We start from the raw sequence: 18958 nt of genomic DNA, 5'->3' as shown, positions 1-18958 counted from the left end.
TGCTATTTAAATGTACTTTACTAGAATATTTTATATTTTTGAACATGTTTTAAAAAAACATCAATAATTCCATTAACGTTTGTTTAAAACATGTTTAAAAATATATATTACAAGACTCTTTAAGATACTAAATTATAAAACACTATAGAAATAAAAAGGTTTTAAGGTTTTGTAAAATATTTTATTTTCATAAATTCGTAACTAGGTACATAAAATACATACCCAAATTCAAGACCCACGAGATTGTGAAATAGGTAACGCTCAAATCCAAAATTTTTGGTTATTTACTTTTCATAACTTTCATATTACTACCACAACTGGTGTATTTCAACGATCTTCAAACTGGTGATTGCAAATTTGATAATTCGTAACTATATATTATTTCATTATCAGTCTTGCTTTCTAAATGTTGTCCTACTATCTCTTTTCATTGTTTAAATGGTTTCAAAGAGAGGAGTAGCCAGGTTTTGGAAAGCCATGCAAACATCTGAAAAAGTAATAACATAAAATATGCATTAGTCTATACTTACTTATTGTACTTAATTAGTTGATAGCTGATACCTATAATATAAAAATAAGTTAGTCAATAAAGTTCAAAACAAATGTTGTAAGTACACTTAATTACAAAACAAAAAATTTACAGAATTAGTAGTTAATAATCCATAGCAATATGATAAATGCAAAAGTGTGTCAACCTGTCTGTATGCTAGCTTTTTACAGTAAATTTGTGTAACCGTTTATGATGAAAGTTAGTACAGAGATAACTTGCATCCAGGTAAGGACATAGGCTTCTTTTGTCACGGAAAACTCAAACAGTTCCCATGGGATTCCCAAAAACCCTAAATCCACGTAGACAAAGTGGTGGTCATCATCTGTTTGGTACAAAGATAGCTTGCATCAGACGGTTGTAACTTGTAGGCCACATTTATCCCGGAAAATTAGACTTCTCACGGGTTTTCTAAAATAGTTTTTTCGAGCGGACGAAATCGCAGGAACTATATACCTAGTATCATGATAAAATACCTAATGTGCTAATGGTGCCCTAATGGTGCATAGAGTTTGACTCATTGAAGTAATTTTGAGTTAGATTACGAGTAAGCTGATTTTATACTTACCGAATTAGTCACATCCAGACACACATCGAGATCTCCGTGGCATTTTTCTGCACAAATATATTCACAGAAAAATCATTTCACAAAGCAAAAACAAGTCCGTAATCCGTAGCCGTGGTCAATCTTTCAGGCATGAATCGAGTCACTAAATCAATCCTTAGAATATAGTTATCGAGGTGGTGAAAGGAAATACAGACTACAGAGTCCTGTTATTAAAGCAGGGTCAGATAAATTTAACAGAAATATAAATATTTACTACAGCACACGAAAACATGAAAACTAGGTTATAATTTATTAATGTCATTAAAATTACACCAATGTGCCCGCCATCTATTGACGTCTTTTGTAAACTGTTCTCTATTTGTTTAGCCGTGCTCGCGCTTAGATGGCACCACAAGCGATTTTCAATTTGCGATTTTTTAATGTTCTAGAGTTGCACCCCTATGGTACCTACAATACGTTTTACTTGACTGTTTTTTTTTAACTGGTTTTACGGCTCTGGGTTCTAGCTCTTTTGTGCGTTAAATACTGAATACAGCTTGGCACTTCAGTGACGCTGTTGGAGAATGAAATAAAGGCTTGGAATATTCCATTTAAATGGCTAGGTACTCTAAGTATTCAAACAAAAACAAAGGGGACACTTGACGGCAACGTTAGTTCCGATTTTCGCCACGCGCCAAGATAGCCTTGTCGCACTGTAAATACCTGTCTATGACCTGTATAATACTACGTAGTAGTACTTCCAACTTCTTTGAATATGATAGTAGTACTTCCAAATTCTTTGAATATAATAGGTACTCCTTTTATTAGAAGTAGCCTTTAGCCATAGCCATATTGTGACACTTACTGTTAGAACGAGATACCTCAATGCATTTAAGCCTCATTTAAGCTCTTATCAGAACGTGAAAAAATGATTATGTTTGTCCTTATCACCGTGGCCACTTTATTCTGTGGGCCACTTTTTTTTGTTTGCCAAAATGTATAAATTATTTTCAGGTGTTTTCAGGCTTTTGAGCTCTTTTGGGCTAGAACGCAGAGTCGCAAGTAAAACCAGTTTAAAAAAACAATGATTGCCAAAGAGCATGTAATCAAAGATCACTAAGTTTTAGTCGTAGATAGAGTAATAAAGGTAGATTGAAGTACTGTGTAACCGCGTATGAGATAGCGATAGCACGACGTAACGATGAATATATGACAATTATTACCATTGTTTAGTAGTCAATATTTGTGTTGACCGATCAACAATATTTGTATTAAACGTTTTTTATGTGAAAACAAGTAAATAACTAATGAGAAATACAATTACGCCACCAATTCTCATGGTTTGTTTTGCAACTAAAGTTGCATTCCTTGTATGTATTCTTGAAAAAAACCAGTTACACGATAAGGAACAAAAAATAGGTTAGCTGTGTCTCTGTTTATCACATTAGTAACTTTATCTGTGCTCTCTTTTTAGTGTAATGAGAAAGCAGACGTTCCTCTATCTACGGTTTTAGTTAGGTATTTAGTCTGAGGTTTTAGTGGTTGCCACGTAGTGATTATAATATACTCTTTGGTGGTTGCGCCTTGGTCTCAGAACAAGGTGTGGTCTTGGCACAGAATACATTTACTCCAGGAGGATCTTGGTCTTGCGATCCTGACATCCAGGGGCCAGGGCCGTAAAATGAATTAAAGAAAAAAAAAAGTCTTGTGATCGATTTTTTTGAGAAAAGCAAACAAAAATTGAGAAGTTGTAAAAATAATTTAAATATAAACAAAGCTTAAATAAGTTATTACTATCGGTTAAGTTAAATTCGTTTCTAAATACTTCTCTTGAATTAGATGTGTTTCTTTAATAAACGCTATCGGTGAGACCAATGTTTTTTCATTATAATGTCAAAACAAGGAAAAAGGAAAATTACTGTCGAGCTACCGAAAACAAAAGACCTCTCGAATAGACCTAGTGTGTTTGAACGTCTCGGTACCAAGAAGTCGTCGAGTGCGAAGAAAGCCGCTACAGAATATTGCAGGCAGTGGGCTCAACAAGGCAGCTGCGCTTACGGCAAGAGTTGTAAATTCGCGTCCACACACACCTTGATAAGTCCATCCAAACAGCGGGCGGCTAACAAAGATAGTGAGAAACGTTTGTTGAAGGATGATCCTAAAAGCAGACTGCATTCTACTGTAGTTGTCAGGTCTGGCAGAAGTCCGGACGGCGAGATCGACAACTGGGACCAAAATGACTTAGAATATGCGGATACAGACGTGCTGGAGAAAAGGCGACAGCAGTTGCAACGTGAATTAGAATTGCAACTGAAAATGGACTCTAATAAAGACATGCGGAAAGACAAAAAGAAAACTGTGTCCAGCTCTTCTTCTTCTAGAAGTTCTAGCTCGTCTAGTGTGTCGTCGTCTTCTTCAGAAGGCAGCACTTCTTCATCCTCATCTGGCAGGTACTGATTTTAGTGTAATTTAATTGGCAAGGTGCAGAAAGTCAATGAATATCCAATAAAATATTTTGATATCAGTCTCATCCATACTAATATTATAAATGCGAAAGTGTGTCTGTCTCTCTATCTGTCTGTCTGTCTGCTAGCCTTTCACGGCCCATCCGTTTAACTGAATTTGACGAAATTTGGTACAGCTTGCATCCCGGAAAATAAAAAAGTTCCTAGGGGATTTTTAAAAACCAAAATCCACACAGGCGAAGTCGCAGGCATCATCTAGTAACAATATGTCTTTAACTATATTATTATTCTGTTTACACATCAATAATTATTATTGAAGGATCACAAATAATGAAATATTAATATTTAGACCTTGCCTGTGTTATTAGGGTTCCTTACCTCAAAAGGAAAAAAGGAGCCCCTATAGGATCACATTGTTGTCTGCCTGTCTCTCGTGTCTGCCAAGAAAACCTATAGGGTACTTTCCATTAACCTAGAATCATCCAATTTGGCAGAAAGGTAGGTCTTGTAGCACAAGTAAAGGGAAAAATTCGAAAACTGTATATTTGTGGTTACATCACAAAGAAAATTAAAATGTGTTCAATGTTCATGAAAAAATTAATTTACTAAATCACAATATAGATTAACTTGCAGTGTTCTACATAAAAGTGTTAGATATGATGGTATGGAACCCTTCGTGTTGTTCGTGTCTGACTAGCACTTTACAGGTTTTTTGTACATAAATATACTTTTGTGTTCTGGTACTGGACAATGTGTTTTTGTATGCAAACACTAACCTGGCAGTGGTATCAAAGTAAAAGTACAATCAATAAAGAAAATATACAAAGAAGAAAGCTTTACCCCTAGTTTGTGTTTATGTTTCTTAATACTAAATTGTTTGGTGGTAAAATCTAAATATATAAAACGAAAAGGTGACTGACTGACTGATCCATCTCACAGCCCAAACTACTGGATGGATCTGGCTGCAATTTGGCATGCAGATAGCTATTATGATGTAGACATCCACTAAGAAAGCATTTTTGAAAATTCAACTTCTAAGGGGGTAAAATAGGGGTTCAAAATTTATGAAGTCCATGCGGATGAAATTGCGAGCATAACCTAGTCAATTATAAAATTGATTTACCATTACCTTGGGTTGAATGTTGTTTTCACATCATAAAACTACAAAGTATATTTTCGCTTCCAGTGATTGCGATTTTTCACGATATTTCCATTTTGAGTAATAAATCTGGTAGAAAGTGTTACATATAATATGACAAGGCTTTTCATATGCTACCTGTAATGTATTATAAGTAGAAACTGACTTACTGATTGATATATTTATTAGTAATTGCTGGATCTAGAATTTTGCATGCATAATATTCTTTCATAATGAAAAAGAATTTGGAGAAAATCAAACAGGATCTTTAAAAATCCTCCAATCACATAGACAATTCACAGCAAATAGCTAGTAGTATGTAAAAAGCTGTCAATATTTGAACTTGTTGCTTGAACTTGCTATGTATTAAGAAGCTGTGAAAGATATACCTGACAAATAGTAAGAAAAATTGTTTTTAAAATTTCACTATACCTTAAAAACCATGATTAATTCTAAAAATAAACTTTAATTTTTTTTAAATTTTCATAAAACTTAAGTTTTTATTTATTATTTAACTAAGAACCATTGCTATTGAAAATAAATTGGTATTATTGAATTTACTTTTATTGCTTACATACTATTTTGTAAATTATTTACTGTAAGTAGTATCTACAACCTACACCAAAGGTAGGAACAGTTCAATATATATGGCTAAAACTTGTATAAAGAAAGTTTATACATTTAACTTTATACATTTAAATTTTGCCTGAACATGATAAAATTTCAGAGATGCTAAAAGGAGAGGCAAAAAAGGAAAATTGAAAAGGAACTCTAGTTCATCGTCAGAATGTGATGTACCTTCCAAAAAAAAGTTATTAAAAACTGATTCAATGAAAAGAGATAAAAGTGAATCAAAAAAAGTCAATCTAAAGAAAGATGATAGCAGGTTAATAAAAAAGCATGAAGCCAATAAAAAGAAAAATCTTTCAAAGGCAATTGGTAAGAAATCCTTGTCACCTGGTAAAAAATCAGGTGGCACACCACCGATAACTTCGAAAAGCGTTACATCAAAAACTGCTTCGAAACATGGTAAGTCTCCACAAAGAAAAGAAAGAATTAGAAGCGCTTCACCTCATACCTCTAAAGATAAAGACAGGGATCGAATAAAGGATAAGGAACGAGAGAAAGAAAGAGAAAAGGAGCGTGAAAAAGATCGTTCTCGCCGCAGTCGATCACCTAAGAAATGTCGTTCGAGGTCCCCTCGTCAGCATGGATCGCATCCAAAAGACCCTAGAAAGAAAGATAGTTCAGAGAGAAGCAGACCAGTGTCACCTAAGAAACAAGTGAGAAAAGATGGCAGTACTGAGAGACACAGAAAACGATCTGTTAGCAGAGAAAGAGACAGAGGACGCGATCACAAGGACAGATCGTTAGAAAGAAAAAAAGATAAACATGATGATAAAGATAGACACGATAGAAAAGATAGAGGGCGCGATAGAAACAAAGATACCAAAAGAGATGATTCAAAAAGACGCGGCCGCGATCGGGGTTTGGGTGGTGGAAGAGGTGACAAGGGTTTAGCGAAACCAAACAAACCAATGCAAAGATTGCTCCCGAGACCGGAAGAACGATTAGCTGCCTTAGCAGCCATATCTAACAGGGCTTTAGAAACTGACAAAAATTCCACTACTTCTAAAGATCGTCAAGACACGCATTCGGAAAGAGGTGGTCGTAAACAAGATCGAGTTGAAAGAGATCGATCAAACAAAAGAGAGAGGATGGATAGTATAGAAAGGGAACAAGGAGAATTCGATTCAGCAATGGATCGTCAATACGACCATGGTCATGACCATTACGACAGAATAGACGATCGTTACGACGGTGTTGCACGAGAAGGTGAAAGATCGCCTGGTTACATACAGGGCAGGGATAGGCACTATGATCCTGGTTACGATATGCCTGGACCACCGAGAGGTTACCCTGAAGATGATGATCGAATGTATGGGGAAACTATGGGTGACCCCAGAGGAATGGAAATGGGTATGTGACCGTGATGATAATAATCTGTTGTTATTTTAGTGTTTTAACTCTGTTTGCTATAACAACCGTTTTCTAGGTTACGATGATCGGCGACCGCATCGCGACCGTTCTTGGGAAGGGCGATCAGGTTCTATGGATCGTGAGCGCGGTTATATGCATCCCCATAAAGAATGGGACAATGAGGACTATCGTGGCCCTGGTGACTGGGGTCGGGAGCGACACTGGCCTTTACACGATCCTCAGGTAAATAAATAAATAAAAATATTTTTTATTCAATTAAACTTTCACAAGTACTTTTGAATCGTCAAATGCTTCTACCACTGTTTCGGAATGCCTTTCCTACCAAGAATACTTGGATATGTAATGCAAATAATCTTTTTTAAATGTCTAGACCGCCACAAGTGGTTGTTTAATAATAATAATCAATATACTTGCGGTAGTAAGTAACCATTAAAAATTGAACTTTATCAATTATTAAGTAAGGAATTTAAAAAAATAATAACTTGCGATAGAATAATATTATTATAACCTACAGTTGGGAGTAGTGATATAATTTTTTAATTAAACAACCACTTGTGGCTTTTTATAGCCTACCTAATCTTTTTATATTTTTCTTTAGGTTAGTTACCACCAATACTGGTATGAACCTATTGATCACCATAAAAGAACCCAAAATACCTGCCTTATCCTATCCCATATATTTCTTGGATGCCCATATCCTCATTTTGGTACGCGTATGTTGAATTTTATTTTATAAGTAAGATTATGTTATATTAGGTTTTTCTATCTCCTTTATAACCTGCTCCTTCCGCATACATTTCACTAAGTAATGACATTTCGGTTCTTAGCCTTTTAAAGTTATTAACCGATGTTAGTGATAACAACCGGGACCGCCGGCTTAACGTGCTCTCCGTACCTCGGAGAGCACTTTAAGCCGGCGAAAACGAAAATGCCAAGGACCACCGAAGCCAGTCACCCATCCAGTGACCGACTTCGGTCAACGTTGCTTAACAATCGTAATCGATTGATATGTATTGTCACAACTAGGCTACATGTCCCTCAACGGTTTTTACCAATCTTCTTATTTTCTCTATGGCTCATTGTACTGCGGATTTACCCAACTTTTAATGTATATTTTAGATGAACGAATGGGGTGACAAAGAGCAGGATGTGGAGGGTTGGCACCACCGTGGTCACCCCGGGGCTCACCGCGGTCGCATGCATGGTGAGATATTTATAACTGACTAGCTGATGCCCGCGACTTCGTACGCCTGTATTTAGGTTATAAAAATCCTGTGGGAACTCTTTCATTTTTCGAGATAACCTATGACAGTAGACTGTCACTTTTCAGGTCTTTAACTATACTCTTCTTATTTAATAACTATACTTTCTCTTAAGAAATCACGACAATGCATTGCTCCGTGGGCACATTGATTTTGCTACGCGCCTATGCGCCAAAAGGGTGCTCAGATTTCGTTCTGGGCCACATTTGCCCTCATGTGCATTATGTATGATCTTAATGATTCCAGCGAAGTTTTGACCGGAATTTCAATTTAAACTATGTATATTTTGACAATTTTTTGTAGTTAAAAGTAATTTTAGATAAGGTTTTTGACTATGACTTAATATCTGAACATGGCTTAACTAATAATTCTATTGACAATAAAGATGACTACAATCGCGGAAGTAGAATGGACCACGGACGAAACGAAGGCAACAAGAGGCGCGCGCCTCGGACTGAAACGGAACCTGTGAAGGAGCCCGCACCAGCTACGCAGACTGCTCCGCCCACGCAGCCAGAGGAACACGATTCTGAGGAAAAACCTCCTATCCCTGATGACTTGAGCGAAATCAGCGACGATCCTGATGACATTTTAGACAGAGAAGATGTGGGTAACCAAAAAATATCTGTAGCTTTATTTGCTACTAGATGATGTCCGCGACTTCGTCCGCGTAGATTTCGGGTTTAAAAATATTTTCCGGGATAAAAAGTAGCCTATATCCTTCCCCGGGATGCAAGCTATCTCTGTACCAAACTTCTTCAAAATCGGTTGAACGGATGGGCCGTGAAAGGCTAGCAGACAGACAGACAAACAGACAGACACACTTTCGCATTTATAATATTAGTATGGATAATCCGCTGAAACAGATCAAATCTGTATGGTGCAACATGCAGCATGCGATATGCACTACCTGTTGTCCCACTGCAAAAAATGCAGGAGAATCCAGCCAGCGAGTAAGCAATATGCACCACCACCACTAGACCTTACAGTACACAATTGCAGCCCTAGCACAGACTACGGTCTATTTGGGCTGCAAATTGCAAACACCAGTCTCACTTTTTATCTAGTGCTTTGGTCTAAAAGATTGGTGTAAAATGTTTACTTTAATTAAGTCTATATAAAAAACAATATATTATTTACTTTTTGAACATATAATCTTTACAAAGGTTTATCTTTCAGATGATGGATCAAACCATCGATGAAAACAGCCAAATTGATCAGCCAACTGAAGAAACTATACCCAAGCTAGATGGTTCAGAAAAAGAATCTACTCAGGCAAGTACTAAAAACTTTATGAATTTTTTATGTTTACTAACATACAATATAAATGTAGTCGAATTTTTCTGCTCTATTCTCAGCTAAGGTTCTAAAATGTATTCATTGCATATTGGTGATTATTTGGATCTAAAAGTTTAGATTGCAAAATGCAGTCTGCTAACAAGTAATTTAAAAAGTTCTCAAAAAACCCTGACTGCGATTTGCAAAGCACTTTTTCAGCCCATACATTAAAGCTAATAAGCATACATGAAAATCTGCAATTTTGTTTTTTTAAGAATTTTACGTACCTACCCAATGACACTCGCCATCAAGACGAATCTATTATAAGATATCATTTATCAAAATCGGTTTAGACATCAATAGTTACGTCATAGGAACTGACATACACACATACAGGTCAAAACCATAACCATCCGTTTGGGCTTCGCGCAGTCAGTTTTGTGTTGTTCCGGATTGCCTATGCTGCGTAGGCCCTACTGGCCGCTACAGCGTCACCGGGGAGGGTGGCGAGCGCGAAGCTCCGCCTGGGGTTAAGCCCTAGGGCTGGAAGAAATAACTTGAGAGGTAGGGGGGCAACATCCTCCTAAGGGCGCCTCCTGTGAGGCTCGGATCACGGCTTAGGATGACGTTGGGATGGGTGGAGTTGTTGGACTACTGGTTAGTCCGTACGCCCCCGAGGCCGTGGCGGGACCACGTCTTCGCCGGCGAAGACGCTGTAATAAGGTTGAATTGTGTAGCCCTACTAGATAAGGAGCATTGTCGGTCATCCCCCGCGCTAACCCGGTGCGGGATAGCACTGGTGTGCGGGGCGTCCCCCCGCCTCATACCCCGATGGACATGTCGACCTGTCGTGAACTAGAGTAATAAATTACATAATTATTTTAAATCTATCGCTTTTGCTTAGGCGGCTCCATATACAAATGAATTGGCACCAATCTAATTGCTAATATTTTTAAACAGGATACAAGTGGTGCTTGTGAGGAAAAGGAATCTCAAGAGGGTAAGGATGAGGAAGACGTCGCTAATTTAGACTTCGAGGAAATATCTGATGGTGAACTGGAGGAAGAACGGACACGAGGTATTTAGGTTTTTAAAAGTTTTCACTTTTCTCTATCAATGCGTTTTTAAATTTATCTATATCCTATCCACAGAATGAATGAAGTTACGCTCTTTGTTCGGCTCGTATCTATTTGTATGGGTACGTAACAGCGCTATACTAACTTATACGCGGAGTGAAATGAGTATAGCGCTCTCTCTGTGTATGGGATTAGGTAGAGAGCGGTATATTAACTTCATTCATTCGATAGGGTATAGTCAGATCGGAATGTGAGAGAGCGAAATTGAGATGTCATTACATACATCGTCCGGTGGTTTGACCTTTATAATGAGATTTCGGCTTTGTAAAGCGTTCGTATAGCGAGCGTATAGTTAAGAGTGACAGAGACAACGCTCTGCGAAGCCGAAACCTCTTACTGCCGGCTACTGTAGTGATGTGATATTTGAGAATGTTGCCAATAAGACAGTGGATTAAAATGTTTTTTTTTTCAAGTTTACCATCAACAAATGATGAACATACTTGAGTATGGATATTTTTTCACAAGTTTGGACAAACAATTTCAAAGTAATGTAAAACTTGACGACTTGCGAACTGAGCGTGTCGCCAAACAGACAGTGAATTGAAACTATCTATATATAATTATCTATATCCTATCCACGGAATGAATGAAGTTACGCTCTTTGTTCGGCTCGTATCTATTTGTATGGGTACGTAACAGCGCTATACTAACTTATACGCGGAGTGAAATGAGTATAGCGCTCTCTCTGTGTATGGGATTAGGTAGAGAGCGGTATATTAACTTCATTCATTCGATAGGGTATAGTCAGATCAGAATGTGAGAGAGCGAAATTGAGATGTCATTACATACATCGTCCGGTGGTTTGACCTTTATAATGAGATTTCGGCTTTGTAAAGCGTTCGTATAGCGAGCGTATAGTTAAGAGTGACAGAGACAACGCTCTGCGAAGCCGAAACCTCTTACTGCCGGCTACTGTAGTTGCTTTTGAAACTATTTCAGCTGGTCTCGGTGACGCCCTGGGCGTGGACTGGGCGAGCCTGGTCGCCGACGTGCACCGCCGCGAGAAGACTGCGCCCGCGGGCGGCGCGCGGGACCGCTGGAGGCCCGAACGCGTGCTCTCCCGCATCGGCCTCTCCATTGAGATGGCGGGCAAAGACACCGTGCAGAGCATACTGCAGCAAAACGCCAAGTCACTTCAATCCGAGAAAAAGACAGGCGATGGAGATAAGCCCGGTCTGGTTAACGGGAAACATGACGATGATAAACAGAAGTCAGATTTTCCAACAGACGTCAAAGATTTACATCCAGTGGCTGCTATTCAGGTGAGATTATTTGCTATTGATGTGTATGGTTATTTTTAAAGGATTGAAAAGTGCTATGATTGGGTGGGTGTGGTGATAAATCTATGTTAGTAAAATGTAATCGTGTTTTGTAGGTGGCGACAGAGAAGCGAAAACGCCAGCGCGCAGTTCTATTTGGTTCTGGATGTGAGATCACCCGCGGTTTGAGCGCGAGACGCGACTTAGCACTCCGCAGGTACCTGTGTCACTTGCCAGTGGCAGAGCGCACCGGGCAGTCCCGTGTGGCGCCGCAACCCTCACTGTTCCATGCTGCCCGTGCTCTCCTGATGCAGGCCCCGGTCTCCGGCTGACAAAGACTATAACCTAGAGTTGCTGGTGGTAAATGGAAGAAAAACTACAGACGTGGTGAAACCAAGAAAAATCAGTTTTATGGCAGGCATTAGAAGTTAGCACTTGTGCTTATTAGATGAAATTAATGATAAAGCCAAGTGCATATGAGTTTTGGAAAGAATTCCGGTTTATTTAGAAAAATTGAGGGGCTTTAGAGCACCAACAATTTTTCACAAGACAAATTTTCCATGACGATGACCGAATGATGTGATATTTGAGAATGTTGCCAATAAGACAGTGGATTAAAATGTTTTTTTTTCAAGTTTACCATCAACAAATGATGAACATACTTGAGTATGGATATTTTTTCACAAGTTTGGACAAACAATTTCAAAGTAATGTAAAACTTGACGACGTGCGAACTGAGCGTGTCGCCAAACAGACTTATTTTTCAAGTTTACCATGAACAAATGACAAACAGGTACTTACATTATGATATTATTAGTATTTTTACATGCAGTGAAGGGTTTTCCTTTTTGCCTGTGATTGTGTGCAATGGATGTTAGATTTGGTGGTATTTTGAAAATATCTAAGTTCAATAGAAACTGTGTCCAGAAATTGTTGAGCACAAGAATTGATAAATTCATTTTTGCTGCAACATGACAGAGTGGTTTTTGTGAAAAGATATCAGGATTTCATGTGAGACAATAGTGTTACGTATACAATAATAGTGTATTTTATTGTAATGTATCTTCTAAGAACTCTGTGCAACAAATGCTATTTAAAATATCATGTCAAAATGATAATAAAATGTCTTACTTTATAGAGTTGTTTATTTATGTTTGTTTAGAAAATGCCTGCAACTGCTTGCTGACTTACTATGGAATTCTTTAAATTCTGGAGTTTTTATTATTGAGAAGTGTAATTTATATCAATTTTTTTAACTCATCCTATTATTATATATATTTCCAATCAATTTCCCAATTAAAAATATATAGTCCGCGACAGTTCAGATGGGCGGACGCCCTGCATACCCGCACCCGCGCTCGCCCGCACCGGGTTAGCGCGAATGTATGGGGTGTTCCCTCCCCGATTGCCATTTCTACCTGTCGCATACTATAGTTAAAGAAAGATACCTTTATTAAAACACAATATGAATAAACTTTTTTATTAACACAGCTCAGTGTGGTCAACACTTGTAATATAAAAGATTTTTAATTTATCACAATACATAAATTCTTTAAAATAATACAGATGGCAACACTAATTAGCATCTTTAGTACAGTCTAATAAACATGACACATCTGCTCCAACTGGATATTCAACTTTGTTGTCACCACTGAAAACATTACAATGTTAAGTACAAAAGCTAGTACAGTATACATTGATATTATCTTAGATCCATTCCTACAGGATGATTTGCTAACTCAGTGTTCAACACTGAATGATAACCACTTGAGATTGGTTGATTCTACTTTGCTGCTTTACTAAGTGAAATTAATTTACATTCAGCGTTGAACACTGAGTTAGCGAATACAACCCGCAAATCTGTAGGCCCCCCCCCCCCCCTCTTTTCTTATACCCCAATTGCCATCTCGACCTGTTGCAAACTACATACTTATCAACAAACTGTATGAAGCAATTCAAATTGCTTTTCCGAGAAGGTGCTCAGATGGAAAATTTAATCAAACTGTACTTACACTCGAAAGAGAACAGCACCAGCAACTCCTTTCAGGATTAACGAATCTCCATCAACATGCAAAATGCAACCCTCCCTCAACCCCAACACTGGGTTTGCATGAGGCATTTCCATATACTCCTCTATTCTTTGGTCTCTTGTCTCACCCTTGTGAGTTTCTGTTTCAATTTTGTCTATATAATGAGGGTTTATATTAAACGGCACAATGCTGATTGCATCAAAGGATGGGGGATATATTATAGGCATGTCATTTGTGGTATGAATACTTTTAGTAGCAACATTTGTTCCAGCGCTGCTACCAATGTAAACCAAATTACCAGAATGAACTCTTTCCCTTATCAAATTAACTAGCTCATTATCATACAAAGTTTTAAGTAGCAAGAAAGTGTTTCCTCCACCAACGAATATAGCTTTCGCACAGTTTATAGCATTGGCCGCATCTGGGTACGTGTGGAGGCCGACCACTGAGAATCCCCAGGGAGTGATGGCATTTTTAATTTTCTTTGTGTAATCATCATAGTTCTTTTGAGCGTATGGAACAAACACTAGTTCGGAGACATTGTTCCTGAAAAATATTGCTTGTTTTAATCACCTTAGCCTTAGCTTGGGTGGTAGCCTAGACGTTAAAACATTGACCTTCTATTCGGGAGGTCGGGGGTTCGATCCTGGGCACGCACCTCTTACTTTTAAGAGTTATGTGCATGTAAATGTCACTTGCTTTAATAGTGAATATGAAACCTGCATGCATGAGAGCTCTCCATAATGTTCTCAAAAGTGTGTGAAGTCTGCCCATCCGCACTAGGCCAGCATAGCAACCTATGCCAACAAAAAGAAAATGTAAATAAACTTACTTTTCTAAAAACGAGCAGATTTCTTGTTTCGCGAACTCCAATAATGAATAACCATGGCAATTAGACGATGATAGGAGCAAAGCTTGAGGGTGCGATTTCATTATGCTGTAGTATTTATAAACAGTAATGTGGCAGTTGTGGAGAGGACTGGGCAATGTGCAACGCAAACGAAAGCGAAGATAAACGTATCGGAATGAACACCACATTAATAATTAAACTCACGATAATCTTTCAGATAAAGGTACCTATTCATACCTAAACATTTACATTATAGTCAGTAGTCTATCATTTTTATTGCTGTGCGACAATCTCTTTTTATCAATATTTTTTTTTTGGAAAAGATAAGAAAAAATTCGTGACCAAATAAAGATATTAAACTCTTTATGTCAAATAATTACAACCACTGACTTGACAGCTGACTGGTTGACAGGAGATAGGGCTGTACCACAGAGTACTGGGCTGTACTCTCAATGCGTAGATTGAGTAAAAAAGCTAGATTAAAGTACTGTGTAACCGGTATGAGATAGCGATAGCACGACGGTAACGATCAATAACACGACAATTATTACCATTGTTTAGTAGTCGATATTTGTATTAACCGATCAACAATATTTGTATTAAACGTTTTTTATGTGAAAACAAGTAAATAACTAACTAATGAGAAATACAAAGACGCCACGAATTCTCAAAGTTTGTTTTGCAACTAAAGTTGTATTCCTTGTATGTATTCTTGAAAAAAAAATCGGTTACACGATAAGGGACAAAAAATAGGTTAGCTGCGTCTCTGTTTATCACAATGGTAACTTAATCTGTGCTCTTTTTAGTGTAAATGAGAAAGCAAACGTTCCTGTATCTACCTTTATTACTCTATCTACGTTGTGGCTTGGTATTGAAGTCGGTTTTTATTTTTTTTGTAAAAAAAATTATTTCACAATTTTTAGTGACCCCATGGTATTAAAATATTATGCTATGCCTGGTTAAAAATCTACTGTTTACTAAGCGTTGAGGAGTTCCATTATCTATCGAAGATGTTCATCAGATCTTCACTAAATTTATATGGGACCAACTTTGAAGTATAAGTTTATACTTCAAAGTTGGTCCCATATAAATACAAACAAAGAAAGAATTTTCAAAATCGGTCCAGGCGTCTTCGAGTAATCGGGGAACATAGGTACATAAAACAACAAAAAAAAAAAAGATTCCGACGAATTGAGAACCTCCACCTTTTTTTGAAGTCGGTTAATAAAGATAATGAGGCCGATTCTCTAGTACACAATCTCTAAACTAAACTAAATTAACAGGTCTAAATCTAGTGCTTTCCTTTTCCGCAAGCAACATTATGAAAGGGATAGCAATAGATTTAGACGTGATATTTTAGTTTAGTTTAGAGATTGTGTACAAAGGAATTAGCCACATTATTAAACATTTCGAAATGTGTCCGTCTTACCTTAGGATATAAATCCCGTTGGCACACTTCTAATTAGCGGTAGGTACTAATAATATTAGGTAGTTAGGTATGTATGAAAACCTCTAGTCTCCGAAACGAATGATTCGGTACTGAAAATTCTTTCGCTGAGAGGTAGGTACATGCACCTGCAACCTGCTACATATTATCCCTGTGTATTATCCTCAACCTATACCTACCTACCCATTTGTACTGTACCTACTGCGAACGAAGTCGCAGACGAACGCTAGTACCTATTAAATAATACAAAGTTTAAAATAATTAAATTGCATTTATTTACAATACAGAACTATAAATTTAGGAACTAACTATAAAGGATTTTAAGAATAATAATAATTTTTCGTCAAACTCATTAAAATTAAAATAGAACAATCTTTGGTAAGCGTAAGTAAGATTTTATTTTAATTCATTGACAGTCTCGCGTTCGATTTCCAAATAATTTTTTTAATTATTTAGCTATGAGCTATGAGGCAAAAATAGCGATCTAGATATTGACCAAAATAGCAACTAGCGCTGACTTTCGTTTATAATACTGCCGTCCTAAAGCTAAAGTGTCGTTAACTACCACAACCAAGTTTCGAGATATGATCAAAAAAGCGCGAATTTATGAAGAAATGATGCCATTTGATAACTAATAACCGTATCCAAAACTTGAAACTATGAAAATGTAGTGCAAATAGAGCACTTTTGAATAGCTGTATTTTTAAGTTTCTAGAATAAATAATAATTAAAGCAGGACAGTTTTGGCTTTTTAGTCTAGCATTTTTTCTAACAACGTCTTGTATTTACATAACTTAAATGTCGTTAGATTACCCTTTAAGACGTTTAAGGCTTGGATTGCATTTACTTTTTTCATCGTTTTACGAAACTTTAAAAAATTGTATAATTACTAAAGTAAAATGACTCTAAAAGACTTTAACGACGTTGTAGGTTAGGTTATGATCCTTAAAACTATCAATAACATAACACTTAAAATGCGGCTTTTGTAATTTAAACACATTTTAGTCTAGTAGAATAGAAATGGTTTGTATACAGTAGCGTTTTTTGGGGAGAATTGCTAAACTAAAATGTGGTTTATTGCAAATGATCGAACCGTAGCGACGTTTTAGGTTAGCATTATAAAAATTTGAGGTTTTCCAATGAAAGTAACGGTAACTACAACAATTGAAAGAGGAACAGTCCGAAAGTAGTCTCTTATTTTGTTAAAACTTATAGTATTAGTGCTAGAAATCTGTAATTTGGCATGGGTATAAATATTAATCACGCCGACAAAGTGGTGAAATAAAATTGTGATAAATATTATTTTTAGGGTGGCTCTCCTACATGTAAAGTGGGGGTGAATATTTTTTTCTCGTCTACCCCATAGTGTGAGATATCGTTGAATAGGTCTTTTAAAAATACTGTGGGTGTGGGAACATCATTTTTCAATTTGTAGATCCGTTGTAAAATATGATGTTTTAATTAAAGTGCTAATTTTTATTAGAGTCAAGTGTCTACCCCCTTTATCAGCCATATGGTTGTATAAAGGAACGTGAAAAAATTCACAGCAGTAGTATATAATATAATCAATTTTAAAGGAAACTATCATGGCTAAGTGGGGTTCACAGGTTAAGGAGTTGTATCTGTTTTCCGAGGTTAATTATTGTACGTAGATATTACGAGTAGCATAATATTAATGTATATTATAGTTTCATTGTATCTATTGTATTTGTGATTGATCGTAATCCTAATAATATTTTTTCCAACTTCCCCTGTGAAGCTGGATTTTATGACTCTCTCTTCAGTTACCATCGTCCTTTGTGGGCCCGTTTGTAGAAGTGAACCGTGAAAAACCATGGATTTCAAAATATCCTCCGTATTCATAAATAAAATAAAAGCACTATCTTAGGTCAGCTGTAATAATTGTGACATTACAAAATCCATAAAATCATACAATTTTCCTTTTTTCTTCATATTAAGTCCTCTTAGTCCGTTATGTCCTCTTGTTTTCTTCCCACTACGCTATCATTCCAGAGTACAGTGAGAGGTTTGAACTCATTGGTTATTTTGCCTATTGGTGCAAAAGTTTGATTGAATGCCACAAGGCGTTTACAGAAAGCTCTCGCAGGCGCACTAGTCAAAGTTACAAGCTTTTGAAATGTGGGTATACAGAAGAATGTTGAGAATCTCTTGGGTACAGTGTATCAAAAATGCAACTGTACTACAAAGGCTAAGTGAAGATGTTGAAATCCTGAAGACCATAAAAGTGCGGAAGTTGGAGTATTTCAGCCACATTATGAGAAATAGCAAATACGACTGCCTTCAGCTCATTATTCAGGGGAAAACAGCCGGCAGTCTTACCACCAGGCCGTAGAAGAACATCGTGGCTAAAGAATTTACGCCAATGGTACGGGAAGAGTACCCGATCTCTTTTCCGAGCAGCAGTGTCCAAGGTGCAGATAGCTCTAATGATTGCCAACCTCCGATAGGAGACGGCATTGCAAGAAGAAGAAAGTCACAACCTCGCGAGATGCGGGAATAGTTAGAGACATTAAAGTTATGTATAGCGGGATAGAGTTATTTTAGGATAAGAAACAATATTTTTTTGCAAAATATCACTAAACTGTAACGCGTTTATGTGTCATTAAAGACATTTTAGTCTAGCATTTTCGTTAAAAGACATTTAAGTTATGGAATAGTGCACCATAATTTTGGAGAAAAACTTAATTTAAAAATAAGTATAGTGACTTTAAAGACATTTTAGTTAAGGAAATTAAGAAAAAAACCAGCTTTGAGACATTTTAGACTGGCAAATGTCAGTTAAATGCGTTTAAGTGTTGTTATCATATGAACAGGTAGTTATTTAACGACGTTCTTCATATTGCTATTTCAAAAACTACAGCAGCTAGGAAAATACCGGTTAGATTGGTCGATAGAAAAAAAAATTCTAAGTAAGATAGCGTTAAAAAGTCAAATTTGGCCAAATGTTGGTTAACGACGTTTTAGCTTGAGGACGGCA

General features: G+C 37.0%; 2 protein-coding genes across 2 annotated transcripts; one reads left to right on the top strand and one right to left on the bottom strand.

Annotated features, from left to right (window-relative positions):
• Positions 1-2740: 2740 nt before the first annotated feature.
• On the top strand, positions 2741-12768 carry LOC117986922 (fl(2)d-associated complex component-like). Its single transcript, XM_034973883.2, has 9 exons — positions 2741-3544; positions 5425-6677; positions 6754-6920; positions 7818-7902; positions 8346-8566; positions 9140-9235; positions 10199-10316; positions 11314-11636; positions 11750-12768. Exons 1-9 carry the CDS (start codon positions 2985-2987, stop codon positions 11963-11965), a joined length of 3039 nt encoding a protein of 1012 aa, XP_034829774.1. The 5' UTR covers positions 2741-2984; the 3' UTR covers positions 11966-12768.
• Positions 12769-13129: 361 nt separating this feature from the next.
• LOC117986944 (probable alpha-aspartyl dipeptidase) lies at positions 13130-14951 on the bottom strand. The gene is made up of 3 exons (XM_034973904.2): positions 14496-14951; positions 13646-14209; positions 13130-13284 (listed from the first exon to the last, which is right to left on the bottom strand). The coding sequence occupies exons 1-3, from the start codon at positions 14699-14701 to the stop codon at positions 13209-13211; spliced, it is 846 nt and encodes a 281-aa protein (XP_034829795.1). The 5' UTR covers positions 14702-14951; the 3' UTR covers positions 13130-13208.
• Between the last annotated feature and the right edge of the window lie 4007 nt (positions 14952-18958).

This window comes from Maniola hyperantus, chromosome 1 (genome assembly GCF_902806685.2).
Source record: "Maniola hyperantus chromosome 1, iAphHyp1.2, whole genome shotgun sequence".
NCBI classification, from domain to species: Eukaryota; Metazoa; Arthropoda; class Insecta; order Lepidoptera; family Nymphalidae; genus Maniola; species Maniola hyperantus.
The sequence above is the reverse complement of the archived record's forward strand: the minus strand, read 5'-3'. Positions and strand labels throughout refer to the sequence as shown.

Bases quoted from the DNA above. Each gene is read 5' to 3' on its own strand.
- LOC117986944 (XM_034973904.2), bottom strand. From the start codon at position 14,701: ATGTGGTGTTCATTCCGATACGTTTATCTTCGCTTTCGTTTGCGTTGC. The intron at 14,210-14,495 runs GTAAGTTTATTT...AATATTTTTCAG, and splicing joins ATCTGCTCGTTTTTAGAAAA to GAACAATGTCTCCGAACTAG. The intron at 13,285-13,645 runs GTAAGTACAGTT...TAATGTTTTCAG, and splicing joins GGTGCTGTTCTCTTTCGAGT to TGGTGACAACAAAGTTGAAT.
- LOC117986922 (XM_034973883.2), top strand. From the start codon at position 2,985: ATGTCAAAACAAGGAAAAAGGAAAATTACTGTCGAGCTACCGAAAACA. The intron at 3,545-5,424 runs GTACTGATTTTA...ATAAAATTTCAG, and splicing joins TCTTCATCCTCATCTGGCAG to AGATGCTAAAAGGAGAGGCA. The intron at 10,317-11,313 runs GTATTTAGGTTT...AAACTATTTCAG, and splicing joins GGAGGAAGAACGGACACGAG to CTGGTCTCGGTGACGCCCTG.